This window comes from Nycticebus coucang, chromosome 3 (genome assembly GCF_027406575.1).
Source record: "Nycticebus coucang isolate mNycCou1 chromosome 3, mNycCou1.pri, whole genome shotgun sequence".
In the NCBI taxonomy this organism is placed as follows: Eukaryota; Metazoa; Chordata; class Mammalia; order Primates; family Lorisidae; genus Nycticebus; species Nycticebus coucang.
Genome location: NC_069782.1, coordinates 68514037 through 68539853, shown reverse-complemented (window position 1 = coordinate 68539853; position 25817 = coordinate 68514037). Strand labels below are relative to the sequence as shown.

At 37.7% G+C, this 25817-nt stretch overlaps 2 protein-coding genes across 2 annotated transcripts; both read right to left on the bottom strand.

Annotated features, from left to right (window-relative positions):
- Nucleotides 1-6538: 6538 nt before the first annotated feature.
- LOC128581002 (olfactory receptor 7C2-like) lies at nt 6539-7489 on the bottom strand. The gene has a single exon (XM_053583465.1). It carries the CDS (start codon nt 7487-7489, stop codon nt 6539-6541), a length of 951 nt encoding a protein of 316 aa, XP_053439440.1.
- Nucleotides 7490-24387: 16898 nt separating this feature from the next.
- Nucleotides 24388-25302, bottom strand: LOC128581625 (olfactory receptor 7A10-like). The gene has a single exon (XM_053584708.1). The coding sequence runs from the start codon at nt 25204-25206 to the stop codon at nt 24388-24390; it is 819 nt and encodes a 272-aa protein (XP_053440683.1). The 5' UTR covers nt 25207-25302.
- Nucleotides 25303-25817: the final 515 nt, after the last annotated feature.

Below are 25817 nucleotides of genomic sequence, written 5' to 3'. Positions count from 1 at the left end.
AGAACATTAGAATGACTGCAGATCTCTCTGCTGAAACTTTTCAAGCCAGAAGAGGGTGGTCATCAACGTTTAATCTCCTCAAGAAAATAACTTTCAACCCCGGATCTTGTACCCAGCTAAACTGAGTTTCATTTACGACGGAGAAATTAAATACTTTAATGACATACATATGCTAAAGAAATTTGCCATAACTGAACCAGCTCTTCAGGATATTCTCAGACCTATCCTCCATAATAACCAACCCAATGCTCTACTACAAAAGTAAACTCACTCAGAAACTTCTGATCAAACTCTAACTTCCACAATGGCAAAAGGATTAAAAATGCCCACTGGACTTTCAAAAAACTCAATACCCCAAATTACACCAAACTTGTCAATGCTCTCCATTAATGTGAATGGCTTAAACTGCCCTCTAAAGAGACATAGGTTAGCTGACTGGATACAAAAACTCAGGCCAGACATTTGTTGCATACAAGAGTCACATCTTAACTTAAAAGACAAATGCAGATTCAGGGTGGAAGGATGGTCATCCATATTTCAGGCAAATGGTAACCAGAAAAAAGCAGGAGTTGCAATTTTATTTGCGGACACAATAGGGTTTAAACCAACAAAAGTAAGGAAAGACAAAAATGGTCACTTCATATTTGTTAAGGGTAAGACTCAATATGATGAGATTTCAATTATTAATATCTATGCACCCAACCAGAATGCACCTCAGTTTATAAGAGAAACTCTAACAGACATGAGGAACTTGATTTCCTCCAACTCTATAATAGTCGGAGATTTTAACACTCCTTTGGCAGTGCTGGATCGATCCTCCAACAAAAAGCTTAGTAAAGAAATTCTAGATTTAAATCTAACCATCCCGCATTTAGATTTAGCTGACATCTACAGAACATTTCATCCCAACAAAACTGAATACACATACTTCTCATCAGCCCATGGAACTTACTCCAGAATCGATCACATTTTAGGTCACAAGTCTAACCTCAGCAAATTTAAAGGAATAGAAATTATTCCTTGCATCATCGTGGACCATCATGGAATAAAACTTGAGCTGAGTAACAACAGGAATTTGCATACCCATACAAAAACATGGAAGTTAAATAACCTTATGATGAATGATAGCTGGGTCAGAGATGAGATCCAGAGGGAAATTGCCAAATTTCTGGTACAAAACGACAATGAAGACACGAACTATCAGAACCTCTGGGACACAGCAAAGGCAGTTCTAAGAGGGAAATTTATAGCACTGCAAGCCTTCCTCAGGAGAATGGAAAAAGAGGAAGTAAGCAACTTAATGGGACATCTCAAGAGACTGGAAGTGGAAGAACAATCCAACCCCAAATCCAGTAAGAGAAAAGAAATAACCAAAATCAGAGCAGAACTAAATGAAATTGAAAAGAAAGAATAATATAACAGATCAATAAATCAAAAAGCTGGTTTTTTGAAAAGGTCAACAAAATAGATATTCTTTGGCCAACCTAATCAGGAAAAAAAGAGTAAAATCTCTAATCTCATCAATCAGAAATAACAAAAACGAAATAACAAGAGACTCCTCAGATATCCAAAAAATCCTTAATGAATATTATAAGAAACTTTACTCTCAGAAATATGAAAATCTGAAGGAAATGGACTGTTACTTGGAAGCACGTCACCTTCCAAGACTTAATCAAAAATAAGTGGAAATGTTGAACAGGCCCATATCAAGTTCAGAAATATCATCAACCATACAAAATCTCCCCAAAATAAAAGCCCAGGACCAGATGTTTTCACGTCAAAATTCTACCAAATGTTTAAAGAGGAATTAGTACCTATACTACTCAACCTGTTCCAAAAGGTAGAAAAAGAAGGAAGACTACTCAACACATTCTATGAAGCAAACATCACCCTGATCCCCAAACCAGGAAAAGACCCAACAAGAAAAGAAAATTATAGACCAATATCACTAATGAATATAGATGCAAAGATATTCAACAAGATTCTAACAAACAGAATCCAGCAACATATCAAACAAATCATACATCATGACCAAGTTGGTTTTATCCCAGGGTCTCAAGGCTGGTTCAATATACGTAAATCTATAAATGTAATACAGCACATAAACAAATTAAAAAACAAAGACCATATGATTCTCTCAATTGATGCAGAAAAAGCTTTTGATAACATCCAACATCCATTCATGATCAGAACACTTAAGAAAATTGGTATAGAAGGGACACTTCTTAAACTGATAGAGGCCATCTACAGCAAACCCACAGCCAATATCACATTGAATGGAGTTAAATTGGAATCATTTCCACTTTGATCTGGAACCAGACCAGGCTGCCCATTGTCTCCATTGCTCTTTAACATTGAAATGGAAGTTTTAGCCACCGCAATTAGGGAAGAAAAGGCGATCCAGGGTATCCACATAGGGTCAGAAGAGATCAAACTTTCACTCTTCGCAGATGATATGATCGTATATCTGGAAAATACTAGGGACTCTACTACAAAACTCTTAGAAGTGATTAAGGAATACAGCAGTGTCTCAGGTTACAAAATCAACATTCATAAATCAGTAGCCTTTATATATACCAACAATAGTCAAGTTGAAAAAACAATTAAGGACTCTATCCCACTCACAGTAGTGGCAAAGAAGAGGAAATACTTGGGAGTTTATCTAACAAAGGACATGAAAGATCTATATAAAGACAACTATGAAACTCTAAGAAAAGAGATAGTTGAGAATGTTAACAAATGGAAAAATATACCATGCTCATGGTTGGGAAGAATCAACATTGTTAAAATGTCCATACTACCCAAAGCAACATATAATTTCAACGCAATGCCCATTAAAGCTCCACTGCCATACTTTAAAGATCTTGAAAATATACTTCATTTTATATGGAATCAGATAAAACCTCGAATAGCCAAGACATTACTCAAAAATAAAAACAAAGCAGGAGGAATCACGCTACCAGACCTCAGACTATACTACAAATCGATAGTGATCAAAACAGCATGGTACTGGCACAAAAACAGAGAAGTAGATGTCTGGAACAAAATAGAGAACCAAGAGATGAGTCTAGCTACTTACCGTTATTTAATCTTTGACAAGCCAATTAAAAACATTCAGTGGGGAAAAGATTCCCTATTTAACAAATGGTGCTGGGTGAACTGGCTGGCAACCTGTAGAAGACTGAAACTGGACCCACACCTCTCACCATTAACCAAGATAGACTCTCACTGGATTAAAGATTTAAACCTAAGACATGAAACTATAAAAATACTAGAAGAGAGTGTAGGGAAAACCCTTGAAGAAATTGGGTTGGACGAGTTTTTTATGAGAAGGACCCCCCGGGCAATTGAAGCTGCTTCAAAAATACACTATTGGGACTTGATCAAACTAAAAAGCTTCTGCACAGCCAAGAATGCAGTAAGTAAAGCAAGCAAACAGCCCTCAGAATGGGAGAAGATATTTGCAGGTTATGTCTCTGACAAAGGTTTAATAACCAGAATCCATAGAGAACTCAAACGCATTAGCAAGAAAAAAACAAGGGATCCCATTGCAGGCTGGGCAAGGGACTTGAAGAGAAACTTCTCTGAAGAAGACAGGCGCATGGCCTTCAGACATATGAAAAAATGCTCATCATCTTTAATCATCAGAGAAATGCAAATCAAAACTACTTTGAGATATCATCTAACTCCAGTGAGACTAGCCTATATCAAAATCCCAAGACCAGAGATGTTGGCGTGGATGTGGAGAAAAGGGAACATTTTTGCACTGCTGGTGGGAATGCAAATTAATACATTCCTTTTGGAAAGATATATGGAGAACACTTAGAGATCTAAAAATAGATCTGCCATTTAATCCTGTAATCCCTCTACTGGGCATATACCCAGAAGACCAAAAATCACACCATAACAAAGATATTTGTATCAGAATATTTATTGCAGTCCTATTCATAATTTCTAAGACATGGAAAAAGCCCAAGTGCCCATTGATCCACGAATGGATCAATAAATTGTGGTATATGTACACCATGGAATATTATGCAGCCTTAAAGAAATATGGAGACCTTACCTCTTTCATGTTTACATGGATGGAGCTGGAACATATTCTTCTTAGTAAAGAGTCTCAAGAATGGAAGAAAAAGTACCCAATGTACTCACCCTTATTATGAAACTAATGTAGAACCTTCACATGAAAGCTAGAACCCAGTTATAACCTAAGAATAGGGAGAAAGGAGAAAGGGAGGGGAGGAAGGGGGGAGGGAGGGGGAAGAAGGGCGATTAATGGGATTACACCTGCGGTGCATCTTACAAGGGTATATGTGAATCCTAGTAAATGTGGAATGTAAAGGTCTTAGCAAAATAACTAAGAAAATGCTACAAAAGCTATGTTAACTAATGTGATGAAAATGTGTCAAACGATCTATGAACCAAGTGTATGGTGTCCCACGATCATACTAATGTATACAGCTATGGTTTAATAAAAATAAATAAAAATAAAAAAAAGAAATATTCAAATACTAGAGGTAAAAAGCTTATGGGAAGTTTTAAATGCTTATTGATTATAGAAACTTGAAGCATAAGCTTGTTCGTTCAAACAATCAACAATAATCAATTAAACAACTGATATGTTATAAAAAAAAAAAAGAACAGGATGTCTACATGTAAAAGACTGAAACTGGACCCACACCTTTCCCCACTCACAAAAATTGATTCAAGATGGATAAAGGACTTAAATTTAAGGCATGAAACAATAAAAATCCTCCAAGAAAGCATAGCAAAAACACTGGAAGATAGTGGCCTGGGGAAAGACTTCATGAAGAAGACTGCCATGGCAATTGCAACAACAACAAAAATAAACAAATGGGACTTTATTAAACTGAAAAGCTTCTGTACAGCTAAGGAGACAATAAACAAAGCAAAGAGACAACCTACACAATGGGAAAGGATATTTGCATATTTTCAATCAGACAAAAGCTTGATAACTAGGATCTATAGAGAACTCAAATTAATCCACATGAAAAAAGCCAACAATCCCATATATCAATGGGCAAGAGACATGAATAGAACTTTCTCTAAAGATGACAGATGAATGGCTACCAAACACATGAAAAAATGTTCATCATCTCTATATATTAGAGAAATGCAAATCAAAATAACCCTGAGATATCATCTAACCCCAGTGAGAATGGCCCACATCACAAAATCTCAAAACTGCAGATGCTGGCGTGGATGTGGAGAGAAGGGAACACTTTTACACTGCTGGTGGGACTGCAAACTAGTACAACCTTTCTGGAAGGAAGTATGGAGAAACCTCAAAGCACTCAAGCTATACGTCCCATTTGATCCTGCAATCCCGTTACTGGGCATCTACCCAGAAGGAAAAAAATCCTTTTATCATAAGGACACTTGTACTAGACTGTTTATTGCAGCTCATTTTACAATCGTCAAAATGTGGAAACAGCCTAAATGCCCACCAACCCAGGAATGGATTAACAAGCTGTGGTATATGTACACAATGGAATACTATTCAGCTATTGAAAAAAATGGAGACTTTACGTCCTTCGTATTAACCTGGATGGAAGTGGAAGACATTATTCTTAGTAAAGTATCACAAGAGTGGAAAAGCATGAATCCTATGTACTCAATTTTGATATGAAGAGAATTAATGACAATTAAGGTTATGGGGGGGGAGGAAAAGCAGAAAGAGGGATGGAGGGTGGGGGGTGGGGCCTTGGTTTGTGTCGCACTTTATGGGGGCAAGACATGATTGCAAGAGGGACTTTACCTAACAATTGCAATCATTGTAAGCTGGCTTATTGTACCCTCAATGAATCCCCAACAATAAAAAAAAAAAAAAAAGAAAGTGAAAATGGAAATTGAATGAATACACAACTTTATTAACAGTAGCTAGGTCAGGAAAACCCCCAAAGAAAGATCAGAGGAAAGAACACAGTCCAAGTGCCCATCAACCCATGAATGGGTTAATAAACTGTTATGTGCACCATGGAATATTTTGCAGCCATGAAAAAGATGGAGACTTTGCCTCTTTTATGTTTACATGAATGGAGCTGGAACATGTTTTTCTTAGTAAAGTATCTCAAGAATGAAAAAAAACGTATCCAATGTATTATGAAACTGATATACAATCACCCACACTTTGATACAAATGATAAAACACAACTATAACCCAGAGCGAAGGAGGAAAGAGGAGGGTGAGGGGAGGGGAGAGGGGAGGCTGGATGGAGGGAGGGTAATTGGTGGGACCTCACCCATGGTACCTATTGCAAGGGTACATGTCAAATCTATTAAGAGTAGAGTTTGGATATGTCTTAACACAATAATTAAGTGAGGTGAAGGCTATGTTAACCAGTTTGATGTTAGCACTTCAAATTGTATATAAAATCAGCAAATTGTACCCCAGAAATGCATTAATATACACAGTTATAATTTAATAAAAAAAATATAACCAGAAGTATCAGTGGAAAGAGGCCACGAGGCCTTCCGGTTCTTAGTATTGTGAATGATGCTACCCAAGAGAGGCTCATAATGGCTCCTTCGCTGAGATGAGTCCCTTGCCAAGGAGTCTCCGCAAAGCCTCCTTCATGTCCCTGTTCTTCAGGCTGTAGATGAAGGGGTTCAGCATGGGGGTGACCATGGTGTACATCACTGAGGCTATCAAACTTGTCCTGGAGGACGATGTGGCTGCAGAGCTGAGGTAAACCCCAAGCCCAGTGCCGTAGAACAAGGAAACCACAGAGAGGTGAGACCCACAGGTAGAAAAGGCTTTGTACTTGGCCCTGGATGATGAAATGCTCAGGACAGAGAAGAAAATCTGAGAGTAAGAGAAGAGGATCCCAGAGAGAGGGAAAACACTTAGGATGATGGTTACGCAGTACACCACTATGTTATTAATGAGATTGTCAGAACAGGCAAGCTTCAGGACTTCGGGAAGATCACAAAAAATGTGTGGGATTTCCACGTTTGTGCAGAAGGATAACTTCAAAACAGTCAAGGTCTCAAGCAGGGAGCCCACAACACTGAAGCACCAGGTGCCCTGAGCCAGCAGCCCACAGAACCGGGGGCTCATGATGACTGTGTAGTGCAGAGGGTGACAGATGGCCACAAAGCGGTCATAGGCCATCACAGTCAAGAGCAAATTGTCTAGGCATCCAAACACAATGAAAAAAAATATCTGGCTGAGGCAGCCTTCATACGTTATGACTTTGCTCTGTGTCTGCATGTTCACCAGCATCTTGGGGACTGTTGTGGAGGTGAAACAGATGTCAGCAAAGGACAGGTTGGAGAGGAAGAAGTACATGGGGGTGTGCAGGTGGGAGTCCGAGACTGTGGCCAGGATGATGAGCAGGTTCCCAAGCACGGTGACCAGGTACATGGACAGGAATAACCCAAAGAGGAGGGGCTGCGAGTCAGAGTCCTCTATAAATCCCAGGAGGAGAAAGATTTGAACTCCTGTTTGGTTACTTCTTTCCATGGGGCTGCTGGGTTTGTCCAGAAGAAGAGAATTAGAAAACAAAAAGCAACACAAAACTCACTCCAAATAGGCATTTCCCAGAATGACTATGATAATTTTTATTCAAACACAGGGAACTCAAGAAGTTACGCATTTTGGTTAATCATTGGATCTCTTTGCTGACAAGTTGCAGTTACCATTGCTACCTGGAAATACAGCCTGTATGCCAGTGGTTCTCAGACTGTGATCCCTGGAACAGCAGTATTGATTATTAATGGCATCACCTGGGAACTCATTAGAAATGTGCATTGTCAGGCCCACTTGGCCAAATGAATCCTATTCTCAGGGTATGGTGCCAGCATTCTGGATTTCAACAAGCCATCTTGGGAATTCTGTTGTGCACCCAGGTTTGAGGATGGCTACTTCAGTACTTGCCTGTATCCCTAAGCAATCAACGTCCCTGGAGGCTGCTCTTGTTCTTTTTGCCCAATTCATGTGGGAATGTCAAATCCCTGATACTAGGCAGCTTTTTCAATCCTTGCTGTGCTGCTTTTCTATAATTTCTATGTGTTAATTCCTCTGCTAAAAAAATAAATAGCCACTGTTATTCCTAATCATTGTTTTGTGTTTTGGTTTTGGTTTTTTGAGATGAGGTCTTGCTCTGTCACCCAGGCTGAAGTGCGGAGTAAACATAGCTCACTGCAGCCTTGAATTCCTGGACTCAGGAGATCCTCCTGCCTCAGCTTCCCAAGTAGCTAGGACTATATTGAGCACTACCATGTCTGGCTAGTTTTTTCATTTTTCTTTTTTTTTATTAAATCATAGCCGTGTACATTAATGCAATCATGGGGTACCATGCGCTGGTTTTATATACAATTTGAAATATTTTCATCAAACGGTTAACATAGCCTTCCTGGCATTTTTTTAGTTATTGTGTTAAGACAGTTATATTCTACATTTAGTAAATTTCACATGTACCCTTGTAAGATGCACTGTAGGTGTGGTCCCATCAATTACCCTTCATCCACCCATCCTCCCCCCTCCCCTTTCCTCTCTTTCTCCTTACCCCATATTCTTAGGCCTACTATGAAATGAATTTATAGCTTCCATATGAAACCTATAACTCAATTATAGTTTTTTCATTTTTCATAGAGATAAGATCTTGCTGTGTTTCCTGGGCTGGTCTCAAACTCCTGGCTTCAAGTGCCTCCCAAAGTGCCAGTTGTCACCCACTAGGCCCAGCCTTATTAACCATTATTTATACTTCATTTATATTATCAATTTCCCTACATAAACTCAATAAAAATTGCATTTCTAAATATAGAATTACCAGAGTTTCTAAATACAGCAGTGAATCTTATACACCTTTTTTATCATCAGATTCAACAAAATATTACACCCTATGGAAATGGCTCTTAAAAATATGCCCATTTTGGACATTAACTTACTTTCTATATTCTATTAAAGACAAATACAGCATGAATTAATTTTAATTTTATACTTTCTTTTCTTAGGATAATTTATAAATGGTCTTTCTCAGTGTTTAAGAATTTAGGTATTTCCTTAATTTTTAAAAAAGGTATTATACCGAGGGTGGCGGGTTCAAACCCGGCCCCAGCTGAACTGCAACCAAAAAATAGCTGGGCGTTGTGGCGGGCACCTGTAGTCCCAGCTACTCGGGAGGCTGAGGCAAGAGAACTGCTTAAGCCCAGGAGTTGGAGGTTGCTGTGAGCTGTGTGATGCCATGGCACTCTACCGAGGGCCATAAAGTGAGACTCTGTCTCTACAAAAAAAAAAAAAAGGTATAAATAAGTGTTTAATGATTAATTATTTAGAAAAAAGAATATTAAATTCAATCTTTATATTTCCAAGTAAATGTAAAACTTTAAGTACGGAATAAAAGACTACAGTCTTATGAATAGATGATATCTTCATAATACAGACCTAGAAGCTGTGTAGAGAAGATCATCTAGTATTATTTGTCTTTATCATAATTTTATTCCTGATGCCAGTTTATTCTCCCACATGAACTTCAGAATCATCTAGCTATGCCATTGGACTTTTATAGGAGATTCCATTAAAGTTATAAATTAATTTGGAAAATGCTAACATCTTTATTATGTTCAGATTTGCATTCTAGTAACAGGAATTTCCATCTACATATTTCAATCCATTTTGGGGAAAAATTTCATGTAGTTTTTCATTTTTTTTTTTTTTGTGGTTTCTCGTCGGGGCTGGTTTTGAACCCACCACCTCTGGCATATGGTGCCAGTGCCCTACTCCTTTGAGCCACAGGCGCTGCCCAAAATTTCATGTAGTTTTATAAAAATGTAGATTATGTTCTTTCTTGTTAACAATGTCATAATGTATTTTAGCTTTGCTGTCATTTAAAAATTATATTCCCACATATTACATCTCTGCTATTGCCATGATATTAGGAAAGGTTTTGATTTTTCTGTATTGATGAGATGTCATTACTTTACTCTTTTCTTTGGTTAATCCTGTGATTTTTCTCTAAAATATTTTTACTTTTTCCAAATAATATTGATTAATAACACCTTTTTCTCTTTTAGGACTTATTGCATTGGTTTGAAATTCCAGGACCTGGTTAAAATTTATATGCATTGAAATTTTTATAAATTTTATAAATTTGAAATTTTCTTCCTTTTTTTTAAAGAGAATAACCCTAGAATTTAATATGATGCTTATCATAATTTAGAATAAAATTTTTTTGAGATAAGGTCTCACTTTTGTTGCCCTTGGTAGAGTGCCATGGTGTCATAGCTCACATCAACCTCAAATTCCTGTGTTCAAGTGATTCTTTTGCCTCAGCCTCCCAAGTAGCTGGGACTACAGGCGCCTACCACATGCTCAGCTATCTTTAGAGACAGGGTCTTGCTCTTGCTCAGGTGGGTCTGGAGCCCATGAGCTCAGGCAATCCAATTGCCTCGGCCTTCCAGAGTGCTGGGATTATAGGCGTGAGCCACCGTGCCTGACCTAGAATACATATTTTTCATCATATTAACTTACATTTTAAAAATTCTTAGTTGCTTTATAGGGCACTGAGCCAAGACCCTGTTTCTTACACACACACACACACACACACACACACACACACACACACACACACACACACACCAAATGCATACATGCTTGGCACAACATGGGCTCCTGGAGCTGTGTTACTTTTCATCCTCAGTTACACTGTTGGAAAGGAATGGATATCAAATATGTTTTCAATACCAAATTATCTTTTCTTGGAAGAATACAGAAATGGTACTCAGAAATTCCAGTTTGGAAATCTCCCAAATTGCACAAGTAACATTGAGGCTTCATTTTTTTTAACCTAAATCAGTTTTTATTTCATTTGTTTACACTCTATGCCTTAAAGCATTTAAGGGATGTTACAATAATTTAAATAATAATAATAATTTTCCAGTTATCTATGGTGTGTAATATACCACCCAAACCTTAAAATGGCAGTGATCATTTCATTACCCGTTTCAGGGTTGATGGGACTTGGCCAGGTGGTCCTCTGTTGAGGGTCTTTCATGCAGCTGCAGACAGACATCAGAGGGGAGAATCACCTGAAGGATGGCTAATTCCAAAGATTAGTGACGAGCTGGGAAACACTGGATCAGACGGAGCTGGAACAGTGGATAAACTTCAGACATCTCTCTCTAAGTGGAGTCTCCAGGTGATCTCTCTAGTGTGGTAGGTAGGAGTGTTCTCACCTGGGAGTTGATGGCTTCAAAGATGCATATCATAAAAAATTCACCCAACCCAATTTCTTCAAGGGTTTTCCCTGCACTCTCTTCTAGTATTTTTATAGTTTCATGTCTTAAGTTTAGGCCTTTAATCCAGTAAGAGTCTATCTTGGTTAGTAGTGAAAGGTGTGGATCCAGTTTCAGTCTTCTACAGGTTGCCAGCCAGTTCACCCAGCACCATTTGTTAAATAGGGAACAGGGGGAAGGGGGAAAGGGTGGGGAGGGAGGGGGGAGCTAGGTAGAGGGAGGGGGATTGAAAGGATCACACCTGTGGTGCATCTTACAAGGGTACATGTGAGGCTTGGCAAATGTGGAATGTAAATGTCTTGGCAAAGTAAGAAAATGCCAGGAGGGCTATGTCAACTAATGAGATGAAAATGTGTCAAATATTCTATGAACCAAGTGTATGGTGCCCCATGATCATATTGATGTACACAGCTATGACTTAATAAAAAAAAACAAAACAACAAAGATGCATATCATGACAGAGACGGCCAGTTAGAAGCTGCGGCATCTTTTAAATTTTTAATCCAGGGAGGGGGGTGGTGGGTAAAGGGAGGGGGATTGGTCTGTGGTGCATCTTACAGGGGTATTTGCGAAACTTGGTAAATATAGAATGTAAATGTCTTGGCACAGTAACTGAGATAATGCCAGGAAGGCTATGTTAACCATTGTGATGAAAATGTGTCAAATGGTCTATGAAGCGAGTGTATGATGCCCCATGATCATATCAATGTACACAGCTATGATTTAATAAAAACAAACAAACAAACAAACAAAAAATGTTCTTACAAGGGTATATGTGAAACTTGGTAAACGGTCGGTGAAGCTAGTGAATGATGCCCCATGAATATATCAATGTACACAGCTATGATTTAATAAAAAAAATAAAAAAAAAATAAATAGGTCACGGATCAAAAAAAACAACAAAAAAAAAACAAATGTTCTTTTCTTAAAAAAATCAGCATACAGTAAAACTGACCTTTTAAGTGTACAATTCTATAAATTTAACTCCTGCGTGGATTCATGGAAACACCACCACAATCAGGACACAGACCAATTTCATCATCCCCCAAACTCTCTCTTGCTGTCTCCTGAAGTCAGACCCTTCCTCACTCATAACCCCCAGTGTCCACCAAGTGGTTCTCCATCCCTACAGCATTGTCTTTTCGAGAATGTTCTATGTGTATTAATGGATCATACACCATGAACTTATAAGACTGGTTTCTTTCACTTGGAAAAATGGAGGCTTTATTTTGGTAATACCATTTTCTGCCTTGTCTTTATAAAAACATTTTAAAAAGCTGGGGGAGAGAGAGAGAGAGAGAAAAAGAGAACATGCACATGAAGCATGAAATTGATTGGACTTGGGCAGGCAGAAAAGATTTAATAGACTCAGATAGTCCTTTCCTTAGTTTTAGAGACGTTCCAACTCCTGTTATGGTCTTTTGATATATAGCGAAAATAATAAAATGCAAAGATAAATTTACCAAATGACAAACATAATAATTTCTTTTCTATGTCAAAACATTTTCAAATAGATAACTCCAAAAGAGAAAATGAGCAAATGAAATAAGCCAATAATTCAAAAAGAAAACATACAAATTATTACATAATTTGATGTTTTAAAAACATAAAATCATAGAAATCTTGTTTTCTTGTGGCTTTTCTATGTTTATTTGACCAAGGGGACTCATAGGGTCTAATAGCAGATGAGACAGTTATTTTTCTCTCTCTTTTTTTTTTATTGTTGGGGATTCATTGAGGGTACAATAAGCCAGGTTACACTGATTGCAATTGTTACGTAAAGTCTCTCTTGCAATCATGTCTTGCCTCCATAAAGTGTGACACACACCAAGGCCCCACCCCATTCCCTCCGTCCCTCTTTCTGCTTTTCCTCCCCCCCATAACCTTAATTGTCATTAATTGTCCTCATATCAAAATTGAGTACATAGGATTCATGCTTCTCCATTCTTGTGATGCTTTACTAAGAATAATGTCTTCCATTTTTCTCATTTTTTCTTGTGGGGCATCTTGTTTTACTTAGGCTTTAGGTTTTCATGTTGTTTTTGAGAAGTGCAACAGTTGTACTCTAGTTCTGGTTCTGGTCTTTACATGACATAAAAAGGCCTCCTTGGGTCAAAGTGTATCAGATACTGCACACACCCACTGTGCTACTTCTATCTTTTTGCACTGAATAAAATTCTGCATGTGATTTATCCCTGAGGGCATTGCATTACACACACATTCACTATCTCGTGGAGTGTTTTACCATCACAATGCAAGTTGTAAATGATCGAAACTTTGCTCATCTTTCTTTTAACTCTGAATTTTCACTAAGGTATATGAATATATGTGCATAATTTAGGAAAAATTAAAGAACTAAATGAAATAAAAGGAATGGGGGAATAAATCAAATTAAAATATAGTAATTTCAAAACACCTGTCTTCAACAAAATTGAGTGCAATATCAAAAATAAACTGAAACAAAGTATAAAATAAGAATTTAGTAATATCAAAATGGATGAAGTATTTAACTGCCAAAAACTGAGACATAAAACTATTCCTGGAATGTTCTGGCACATAGCAGATACTTATCAATTTGTTGACTGAATCAGGAAACAGGTGTCGGCATATACGAACATTGTATTTCATTTTGGTTGGAAAAGGCTGGCTTGTTGAATAAAAGCTGGCATCACTGGCTGTCTACTTGGAAGACAATAAAGTGTGGCTCTTATCTCAAACTTACCACAAATTAGCAGGCTATAGATGTCAGTGTGGGACATATTAGAGGAACTTCCACAAAACTACATATAAAATTTTCACGTAGGCAAACCAACTTAAGGCAGGTAAAGAAATAAAATGAACATAGATTTACCTAAATAAAATTTAAAACGTTTTATGACCAAAAACATTGCCTTAAAAATCAATGAAAAAACAATAGTCTGTGAGAAGCATTTGTAATGGTGATCACTACAGACAAATGGATATATAATAATAATCAAATCAAAATGGCAATCACATATATGAATCTCTGTTCAAACCCGGCAATAGTTGAAGACTCTAAGAAATTTCTTTCAAGCTCATCAGCCTGGGAAAAAACTTAAAAGGCTCCCACACTGAGGGTGGACAGAATGTTTCAACAGGTGGCAAATGGGTACACTCCACTTTTGCTGCAGAAATTGGAAATGTTACAAGATCTTGGGAAAACATCTAGATACAGATATAAATATTAAACATACAGCTATTCCTTAAATTTAAGTTTCTCAGTTGTAACACCCCTGAAATTTTGGGAAGGATCTTTTATTGTGGGATCTGTGCTGTACATTTTATTACGTTTATCTGCATTCCTGTCCTCTGCTGATCCTTCTCCAAGGAACATTGAAAAACATATCTTTGTTCATTGTTCCTTGGCAGACAAAATCAACCCTGGTGAGAGATGCCTCTTTATATTAAAAAATTCCACAATATTTTTGTGGCATTTATGTAATAGGAAATAAAGAAGAAAACAAGCGAAAAACTACACTGACATACAAAGAGCATTTGTGATATGAATAGGGTACTACTCATGCCTTTGCATAAACACGTGTGAAAGTATATGTGTGCATCGTATAGGAAGAGAAGGTTGATCTTTTGGAGCAAAGCATATAAGTGAAAATTCAGTTAGGTAATGTATAGTGATTTCCAAAGAAGTCTATGAAACAACATAGAATGGAAATCTGAAAAAGCTGTACATAAAGATATGGTGGTGGAGTCATATCAAAATGCCTCACTAATTCAAGATTTAAAAAATGACCTTTAGATGTGAGAGCAAGATGACGTCTGAGTAACAGCTTCCCAACAAATGGGCACCGTGAGAGAGATAAGGGTGTAGTCAGTTGTTAAAGAATGATTTAGAGATGATGGCCAAAGGGGATGCAACTTACGGAAACAGATTGAATATAGAAATCCAAAAGGCACAGAAAGGAATAAAGAGGTATGAAAGTGAGTTGGAAATGAATAGATAAAAGGCATTTTATTTAGCAAAACAATGCAAAGAGCTTTCTACATTTATGAAGCCATGTGGAGTATATTATATGATAAATAGATGGATTTGGCTATAAAATATTTATCAAATTTCATGCATTTCCTCCAAAGACATTGATATCTACATAAAAGAACTAAATGATAAATGCCAAAATTGGTGAAAACTCCAATTTTCTGTTTTAAAAAACAGAATCTAACACTGAAATAAAAACACTCTAAAGTTTTTAGAGCAAACAACATGCATAGTTTTCAAGAGAGTGGTAAATGTTTAACACACACATATAAATTTAACCTCACTGATAGGAAAATGAATGCAGACTCAAGGTCATTTGTATGTATCTCTTTTCACCTGAACAAATTTTAATTTCATTTGATTGGCTAGAATGAGAGGAGATGCTGCAAAATTAGAGTATAAATGTCTAAACACATGAGCATGTCATGTAATATTGTCATGTTGTCATGTAATATTTGGAAATAATTCATTGGTCTGGGTCTTTCCCATCAATATGGAAAGCTACTCAAATATGCCCCTTCTTAATATAAAAAAGAAATGCCCTGACTTCAGTTTACATCCTTCCACAGTTAATACTCTATTTCTTTTCTCCCAATTATTGGGCAAATGTTTTAGCTTTACTGGGACCATTTTAAAGCCTGAATTTCCTCCCCTAATCGGACTTCCATAAACATTACTTATTGTCAACAGTCACATTGCATGGCTTCTCTTTCAGTAACTTAAATTGATACATGAATCATGCAAGCAAGCCAAGAAAACAATAGCATTCTCTCCACTCTAGACTAAGCTAAATTGGCTCTCAGGTGAGCTCAGGTACATGTTCATGATTTTCATTCTGCCTGACCCTTTCTTACCATACCCACTGAGCTCTTGGACTCACCAGGATGGATTTTCTAAAAAAGATCTCAGCAGCAGAGGAGGTATTGGCAGCTTTGATTATCTGCTGCATATGCACATTTCTGTCTTGTTAATGCTACCATGACCACGTCATTTCCCTGTGGGATGTTGCTCTGCAGCAAAAGAAACTTTTCCCCCTATATTCTGTATTCCCAAGTTACCTATTAACATGTGGTGAATTTAGTTGTTATTAGTCCTTCTCTATGGACTTCCTGCCTTTCTGCTTTCCTGAAATCCAAACAGCTCATTGCAAACCTGAGTTAAAATTTTCTCTAAAACACTCAGTATACATATCGCAAGGGTGAATGTCAAATATAAATGTATAAATACATTTTACATAAATGTATTTATAAATGTCTAAATACAACAATTAAATAAGTGAGGGGAATGCTATGTGAACCAGTTTATGTAAACATTCAAAATTGTATATAAAATCAGCACCTTGTACCCCATAAAGGCGGTAATGTACACAATTATAATCTAATAAAAAGAATAAAACACTCAGTATAGACTGAGGACCTTGTCATGATTAGGATCCTTGAGTCTCCAAAGCATTGGTTTCTAATGCTATCTACAGCCCTTGCTATCTACAGAGAAATGTTATTTCCCTTTTCAGTAGGGAGTGAATTGTGTTCTCCTGATAGAAAAACATGGATATCACATCACCTGGTTTCATCATGTTTTTGCCAAAAAAAAGTAAAAAAAGAAAAGAAATTTCATATTTATGACATAGGTTAAGAAGTGTCATTTAATTCTTCATTTATAAAATATTTGGTAATTCTAAGAAACACATTTATAACATTTTTAGGCAAATTTTGCTGACATTAGTATCTTATAAAATTTATCTTTAGTTTTTTAAAACCTATCTAAGTTGACAGATATAATTGTATGTATTTACCATGTGCAATACGATATTTTGAAAAGTATATATATATTATAGAATGTATAAGTGTAGCTGGTTAATATATGCATTACCTCACATAGCTATTACCTTTGTGGGACATTTAACATTGACTGTCTTAGCCAGGGTACTCAAACTTTTTAAATAGGGGGCCAGTTCACTGTCCCTCAGACCATTGGAGGGCCAGAATAGTTTAAAAAAAAACAGCTATGAACAAATTCCTATGCACACTGCACATATCTTATTTTGAAGTAAAAAAACAAAATGGGAACAAATACAATATTTAAAATGAAGAACAAGTAAAGTTAAATCAACAAACTTACCAGTATTTCAATGGGAACTATGGGTCTGCTTTTGGCTAATGAGATGGTCAATGTCCTGTTCCATATTTGTCACTGTTAGTTGTAACAAGTGACGCAAGTGTGCATCAGTTAGTCTAGATCTGCTTGGAGATTTCAGATGTTTCATACTGGAAAAAGTCTGTTCACAGACATAAGTGCTGCCAAAGATGGTTTTTATTTTGAGTGCATGGTTCCTGAGATTAGGATATGTCTCAGAGGGGAGAGATGCATAGAAATTAGGAAGGCTGCTTGACTTGAATGTGTCTTTCAGAGAGTCACAATTCTGCAGTTCAGCCAATTCCATTTGGTAAACCGTACCCACATTTTCAATGTCAATAGAAAATGGGTCATGGAAAAGCTGTATGTCCTGTTTGTGGAGATGAAGCTCTTTAAATCTAAATTGGAACTCCTTTTGCAACTTTTCCAGTGAATCCACATGTTTTATTTGGGAATGCAACCAATGAATTTTCTGCTAACAGATTTTGAGTTGTGGGGAGATGGCAGAATTTTCCTCCTTCACTTGTTTGATGAAGAGGCCTACAAATGCTTTCACATGTGATTGCATATCACAGATGAGCTTCCCCTTTCCTTGAAGTTGCACATTGAAACTGTTGAGTAGCTCTGTTACATCTGTCAGAAAGGCAAGGTGCCATTTCCATTCTGCATCATTGAGCTCTGGTACTTCTTTGTTTTTTGAAAGCAGAAAAGCTGTAAGCTGTGGAAGTAAGCCATAGAAATGTTTCAAAACTCTTCCTCGACTCAGCCAACAGACTTTTGTGTGGTACGGAACATCTTCACAGGCAACATTTAGCTCAGACAGAAATTCCTGAAATTGTCTGTGGTTTAGTGCATTACCTCTAATGAAGTTAACACAAGATACCACAGTTTTCATAACAGAATCCCACTTCAGTGATTTACTACACAATGCTTGTTGGTGGATGAGGCAGTGTATGGCTATTGGATAAGAATGGTTATGTTTGTCCATCTCTTGTTTAATGTGAGCAATTACTCCTTTCTTAGATCCCACCATGCTAGGAGCACCATCAGTTGTCACGCTGGCTATTTTTGCCCAGTCCAGCTCCAAACTATTCACAGTTTGGCAAACCTTTGCATAGATATCCTTTCCTGTAGTTGTTTCTTTGATGCTTTGCAGTGCAGCAAGATCTTCTGTGACTTTGAAATAGTCATTCGTCCCACGAATAAAAATTAGAAGTTGTGCAGCATCACAAACATCATTATTTTCGTTGAGTGCCAAGGAAAAATAGAAAAGTTTTTTTGCAGAGTTTCGAAAATGCTGATGCAAATTCTCTCCCATTTCTTCAATCCTTCATTTAATTGAGAGTCCTGAAAGACTCACTGTACTAAATAAATCGGCCTTCTCTGGACACATCTCTTTGGCAAAGAAGGCATTCTTTAACAAATTCTCCCTCCACGAATGGTCTGCCACTATGCGCTATTAGCTTGGCAACTTGAAAACTTGCTCACAGTGATGAAGTATTTAGCTGTTTCTGTTTCACAAAAGTATTTTGCTGAGTTGTCAATGTATATTTCAGTTTTTAATATTTTATCTTTTCTCACTTCTCCGACCAAACAATCATATTTATCTTTATGTTGAGTTTGATAGTGTCGATGCAAATTGTATTCTTTGAACTCGGACACTATATTCTGGCATATCAAACACAAAGCTCTTTCCTTGTACTGCATGAAAAAGTAATCATAAGTCCACTGTTCTTTGAATATCCTACACTCTGAGTCAATTTTTCTCTTTCTTGATATCATTGTTTCCTAGGGATTCCAAATTGCTATTAATAAAATACCAATATATATATATACACAGTGCTCCAAAAACAATATACCAGCAATAACTTTGCCCACACAGAGACATATAGACTGCACTGCCTGTCAATGCAGTCTGATCAGTGCCCATCAATGCAGCCTTGCCAGTCCACATCATTTCAGCCTTGCCAGTGCCTATATGGTGGAACTCCTCTTTTACCTCAGGCTCACACTGGTGCAGTGCAGGAACAGGCACAATTACAGAGCCGGTTCCTCCACCACCTATCCAGTTCACACTACCCTGTGCAAACCACACTGCAATCTGTGAACTTGCACAGGAATCTGATCACATGGGTGAGCAGTCTAACGCAAGTTCAGCCATACAAGCATATGGCTGAACTCACACTACTCAGAGATCACAACAGTGTGAACCCGGGCTTACACAGCACACAACATACAACATTATACAGAACTGCATAGCAATCAGAATATAAATGCACTTACTGTCAATTAAATTGGGTTTCCTACTCCTCGGCTGTCTGCAGAGCTGAATTAAGTTCCCATGGGGCCCTAGGCAGATTACCAGTTTGGGGCCCCCAGGTGATAACACTGAGCACTGACCATTTGCAATAACACTGGCCGCTGACCATTTGTGATAACACTGAGCACTGACCATTTGCATTAACACTGACTGCTGACAATTTGCATTAATACTGAGCACTTACAATTATCATTACCTCTGAGCACTACAATTTGCATTAGCACTGAGCACTAACTATTTGCATTATCACTGTGATGCAACTCCCCTAGAAATCACCCCCAACCAACTAACCAACTTAAAAAAAAAAGGCTCTCCTAACTTCAAAAAAAAAAGCTCTTCTAACTTCAAAAAAAGGTGCCCCCATCTGCAAAGAAAAGGACCTCCTAACTTCAGAAAAAAAGGCCCCCCTTAACCACAAATAAAGGCCCTACTAACTGCAAAATAAAAAAAAATAGACCTCCTACCTAACTTCAAAAAAAAAAAAATCCTAACTTGTTCTTACCTCAGTCCTTAGGCAGCAGCAGGCTCTGCACAGGCAACCTGGTGACTCCTCTGATTACACCAGAGACTGAGAGGAGGAGTTGAGAGACAGAGAGAAGGAGGGGAGTCGGAGAGTAGGAGGGGAGTTGGATAGTGAGGGGCACATTCCATACATGCGCCCTGGAGGCCGGGATGAGTGGACTGCTAAGCAGGATGGCAAAAACACCTGGTGGGAAGAGACAGAGAGAAGGAGGGGCAGGGAGAAAGAGAGAGAAGGAGTGGAGTCAGAGAGTTGGCGCACATTCCACACATGCACACTGCGGCCCAGGACAAGTTGGCTGCTAAGCAGGACAGGCAGGGTGGCAAAAACACCCAGCGGACCGGGATGAGTCGGCTGATAATAGGACAGGTAGCTGTGGCAAAAACACCTGGTGGGCTGGATAAATGTCTTTGGTGGGCCACATGTGGCCCGTGGGCCATAGTTTGAGGACCCCTGGTCTTAGCATTTTAAAGAATACAATATAGCATCAGATAATACAGTCGCCATGTGGTACAAATGCTCTTGAATTTATCCCTCCTTTAGTTTTTTGAAAAATATCCATATTGTTTTCCATAATGACTTTACTAGTTTACATCCCCACCAACAGCATATAGGAATATATAGCGTTGATTTTCCTCTTCATCCTCACCAACTTGTATTTTTTTTGGACAAGGCCGGGTTTGAGCCTGCCACCTCTGGTATATGGGGCTGGCACCGTACTCCTTTGAGCCACAGGTGCCACCCTATTTTTTTTTGACTTTTTAATAGCTATTCTGATTGTAAGATGATATCTCCTTTTGGATACTGATTTGATATACAATGTGAAATGCTTACATCAAATTGATTAACACATCTATCACCTTGCTTACTTATTTGTTGTGGTAAGACAATTATACTCTTTTCTTAATAGTTTTGAAATTTACCATTATATTATGTACGTTAGGTGAGGTCCCTCCAAATACCCTCCCTCCTCTCACCTCTCCCCTCCCTTCCCCTCTCCCTCTTCTTCTCTCCTACTTTCTGGACTATAGTTATGTTTTACCATTCATTTGAATGTGAAGGTGATTATATATTGATTTCACAGTAGCAGTAAGTACATTGGATACTTCCCCCCCCCGCCCCATTCTTGAGATACTTTACTAAGAAGATTATGTTCTAGCTCCATCCAGGTAAACAAAAAGATGTGAAGTTTTTATCTTTTTTATGGCTACATAGTATTCCATGGTATACATATACCACACTTTGTTAACCCATTCACAGGTTGATGAGCACTTGGGCTGTTTCCATGTCTTGGAAATTACAATTTGGGCTGCAATAAACCTTCTGGTGCAAATGTCTTTGTTGTAAAATGATTTTTGATTGTCTGGGTATATATCTAGTAGAGGAATTGCAGTATCAAACGGTAGAGTAAAGCAAACATACAGCCTTCAGAATGGGAGAAGATTTTTTCAGGTTATGTTTCCAACAAAGGTCTGATAACTAGAATCCACAGATAATTCAAACTAATCAAAAAGAAAAGAACAAATAATCCCATTTCTATGTGGGCAAGAGACTTGAACAGAAACTTCTCTGAAGAAGACAAGTGCATGGCCTACAAACACATGAAAAAATGCTCATTATCTTAATCATCAGAGAAATGCAAATCAAAACCACTTTGAGATATCATCTAACTCCAGTAAGATTAGCCCACATCACAAAATCCCCAAACTATAGATGTTGGTGTGGATGTGGAGAGAAGGGAACAATTCTACACTGCTGGTGGGAACGCAAGCTAATACATCCTTTTTGGAAAGAAGTTTGGAGAATACTCAAAGAGCTATTCTATGCTAATTTTTACTTGCAAATTGAGTACAGAGAAAACACTTTAAATTGTCACTGTTAAATGTCAACATCGTGGTGAAAACTGAGAGTTTTTTGGGGATCCAGTATAAGATTTGAGTTCATATACAGCACCACTATCGCCCTTCATGGACTTTCTAGAGAACAGGAGTCCTTATGCTGGCTGCAGATAGTTCCAATAAGAATTTTTAGACTCTGGTAAGTGTCTAAAAATTATACTATCTTCCACGCTTGGCTATATCTATAGACCTGATGTTCCTTGCTGAATCAGATTATTCTTCTAACTCTAGTAGGAACTCCTTCAACTCTTCAAGGAACTCTTATTTTCTTTGTAGCAAGTCTAGAGTATAAAATTCATAAACATTAATGTCATAGCAGTATGGAATGCTTGCATTTGTGTTCCTATCCCAGGTAGGTGTTTATTTTTCACTTAATTATGAACTTCCCTGAAATAACTAGATATGAATAGTTTTATTGACTGAATAGGTTTGTCTCCTTTGAGATTCATACGTGCTCAACATCAACGTGAAAAGTTCTCTAACTCCTGTGTGATTAACAAAACAGGGGGTGACTTGCACAATTTACTATTAGGATGACTTTTTATTCCTATTGTTGACAAGGAAATATGGCAGGCTCTGTGGACACAGAACTGAACAGTTCAGGATTGAGGAAAATGAAATGCTATGACAAACTGTAAAAGACACAACTATGTTAAAGTTTTTATGCAGCAGTCACTTGCTTATGCAAAATTGAATGCAAACAGAGCTGAGTTCATTCAGAATAATCTGATGCCTCTTACATTTGGCATTTATTCTGAGATTCAAGGCAGCATTCATGATTTATGCTTATTTTAGGTAACTTTATTAAAATGAGGCCACTTTTGTGATTCTCTTCTAGGTAACCAGGACAGATTGAAAGCATACAAATGGTATTTCAGGAATAAATTGTGACCCTGGTGCATAACTCTCTATTTTGAGAGGCAATGGAAGGCAGAAATTGAAGCTCTTATGTGAGCCATCCTTTTATTATAAATGTTAAAGAGTGTTTAGAGTATAAAAGAGATGAAGCAATAGATAACAAATCGTTCACTTACCTGCACTTTAATGATTGTGACGCAATTTTACAAAGGGAGGACATATTTGTTAGAATGGAAGGCATTACATTTGTACTTAGAATTGGAAAATTTTAAGCAGAACCAGCAAGATGATACAATGGAATAATATAGACCCTGACACTGACACTAAGGGCTTTACTCGAAACAACAAGCCTCATTAGACATGGCCACCAAGAATCTGTGCTTCAGTGGGTGAGTGCGCACCAGGCAAAAAACAGTATTGAGGCGGCGCTTGTGGCTCAAAGGGGTAGGGTGCTGGCCCCATATGACGGAGGTGGTGGGTTCAAACCGAGCCCTGGCCAAAAATTGCAAAAAAAAAAAAAAATAATAATAAAATAAAAAAACAACAACCCAGTATTGACACCAAGACTCTATACTTCAGTGGGTGAATGCGCACCAAGAAAAAAATAGTATTAACACCAAGACTACTCTGTGCTTCAGTGGGTGAGCGCACACCAGGAAAAAAAAAAACAATATTAATTCAAGGGATGGCTGAAAATTATACTACCTTATATTTACAGTAATCGGTGAGTGTAAAGCCTAATAAAGTCAATTGAATCATGTAAATCACGTAAATTTGTCTTTCTGTGTAGAGTGTACTGGCAACATGTCTTCAAGAAGCAAACTGTGGACACAGAACTAAACAAAGGCCAGGAACTTACTGAGGAAAATAGAATATTATGATGAGCTATAGAAGGCTGTGTTATAGTTTAAATTATCAGGAAGAACAGGATAGTGATGGAGAAATGAATGATGGACTCAGAAGAGAAAATATGTGATTATAGGCATTCAACAACAATAAAACTATATAAGAAACATACAATTCCAAAGTGTACTTGATTCTCTAGAGGTATTACAGCTCAGTAATAGGAATTTAGGAGATAAATAGGAATTTCTAATTTTTTTCTGAGACTGGCTTGAGAATACCTTTGGAAATGTGTGAAAATGACAGAGTAAAAAATTTGTTGGATCTGAGAGAGTAGAGCTTTAAAAAATATTTTTTAATTTTTAAATTAAAAATTCTGCAGGGCAGTTGAAATCAATGGAATTGAAACTCCAAGATATAAATAGAAGTAGAAACTTCCCCTTCTACAATTTGATTAATGAATCACAATTTTGGGGTCTGAGGCTTAGAGCTATGAAATCATAGGCACTTATTGAAAAATGACTCTTTAGTTCTTCCTTCAAAGAATCTTTTTCAGAGCCCTCTTTATGTCTTTATTCCTCAGACTGTAGATGAAGGGGTTCAGCATGGGGGTGACTACCGTGTACATCACTGAGGCTGTTGTACTGGAGTGTGAGTTGTGGGTAGCAGCAGAACTGAGGTATACTCCTAAAATTGTGCAATAAAATAAGCATACAACTGAGAGGTGAGATGAGCAGGTAGAAAATGCTTTATACTTCCCCTGAGCTGAGGAGATGGCACATATAGAGGAAACTATTTTAGAGTAAGAATAAAGGATCCCAATCAGGGAACCACCACCCAGCAGTATAGCTGAAAAATACATCACCATGTCAATAAAAAAGGTGTCAGAACAGGCCAGGTGGATTATGTTATTAAGTTCACAGAAAAAGTGAGGGATTTCCAACTCTGTACAGAAGGTCAGCTGTGACACCATTAAATTTTGTAACAAGGCATTCACAGCACTCATGATCCAGGATGTCAGAACCAGCAGTCCACAGAGCTTGGGGTTCATGATGACCATGTAGTGCAGGGGGTGACAGATGGCCACAAACCGGTCATAGGCCATCACCGTCAGGAGGAAGCTGTCCAACCCTACATAGAGTATGAAAAAGTACATCTGGGTGATGCAGCCTGCGTAGGACATGACTTTGCTCTGTGTCTGCATATTCATCAGCATCTTTGGGACAGTGGTAGAAACAAAACAGATGTCCACAAAGGACAGGTTGGAGAGGAAGAAATACATGGGGATGTGGAGGTGGGAATCTGAGACTGTGGCCAAAATGATGGATAGGTTTACAAGCACGGTGACCAAGTACATGATCAGGAACACCCCAAATAGGATGGGCTGCAATTCTGGTTCCACTGAGAATCCCAGAAGAAGAAATTCTGAGATCTGTGTATCATTTCCGGTTCCATCCAGTTGTTGTGACTATTGAGAGAGAGAAAAAGAAAGAGAGAGACAGCAAGAGAGAGAATAAGATACATGCTTGTATTACTAACTTGTCAGAACTGTAATCATTTATAATCCACAGTCAAGAAGTTAATTTCCTTTATAAAAAATTTAAGTTGGTAGAGAAAATTATAAGACTTATTCCTATACAATATAATCTTTTAAAGTATATGTACATAGTGGAACAATTAAATCTAGCTAACATTTGCATTATTTCCCATGGTCATTATTTCTCTGTTGAGATCGTGCAACATGTACTACCTCAGCATTTTTTATATCGTCATTAATTGGAGTCACCATGCTGTACATTAGATGCCTTGAGCCTATTTCTCATATCTAACTATAATTTGGTATCATTTAACTAACATTTCCCTACCACCCTTGTCCACCCTAAATGCTCTGGCCTCTGGTAATCTTCCTTCTACCAGATGTTAATTTCCATATTCTGTGTGTGAATCTGGTCTCCATTAGGGGATTTT

What these genes read in the sequence shown, in the direction of transcription:
- LOC128581625 (XM_053584708.1), bottom strand. Translation starts at nt 25,206, where the DNA reads ATGTACTTGGTCACCGTGCTTGTAAACCTATCCATCATTTTGGCCACA.
- LOC128581002 (XM_053583465.1), bottom strand. Translation starts at nt 7,489, where the DNA reads ATGGAAAGAAGTAACCAAACAGGAGTTCAAATCTTTCTCCTCCTGGGA.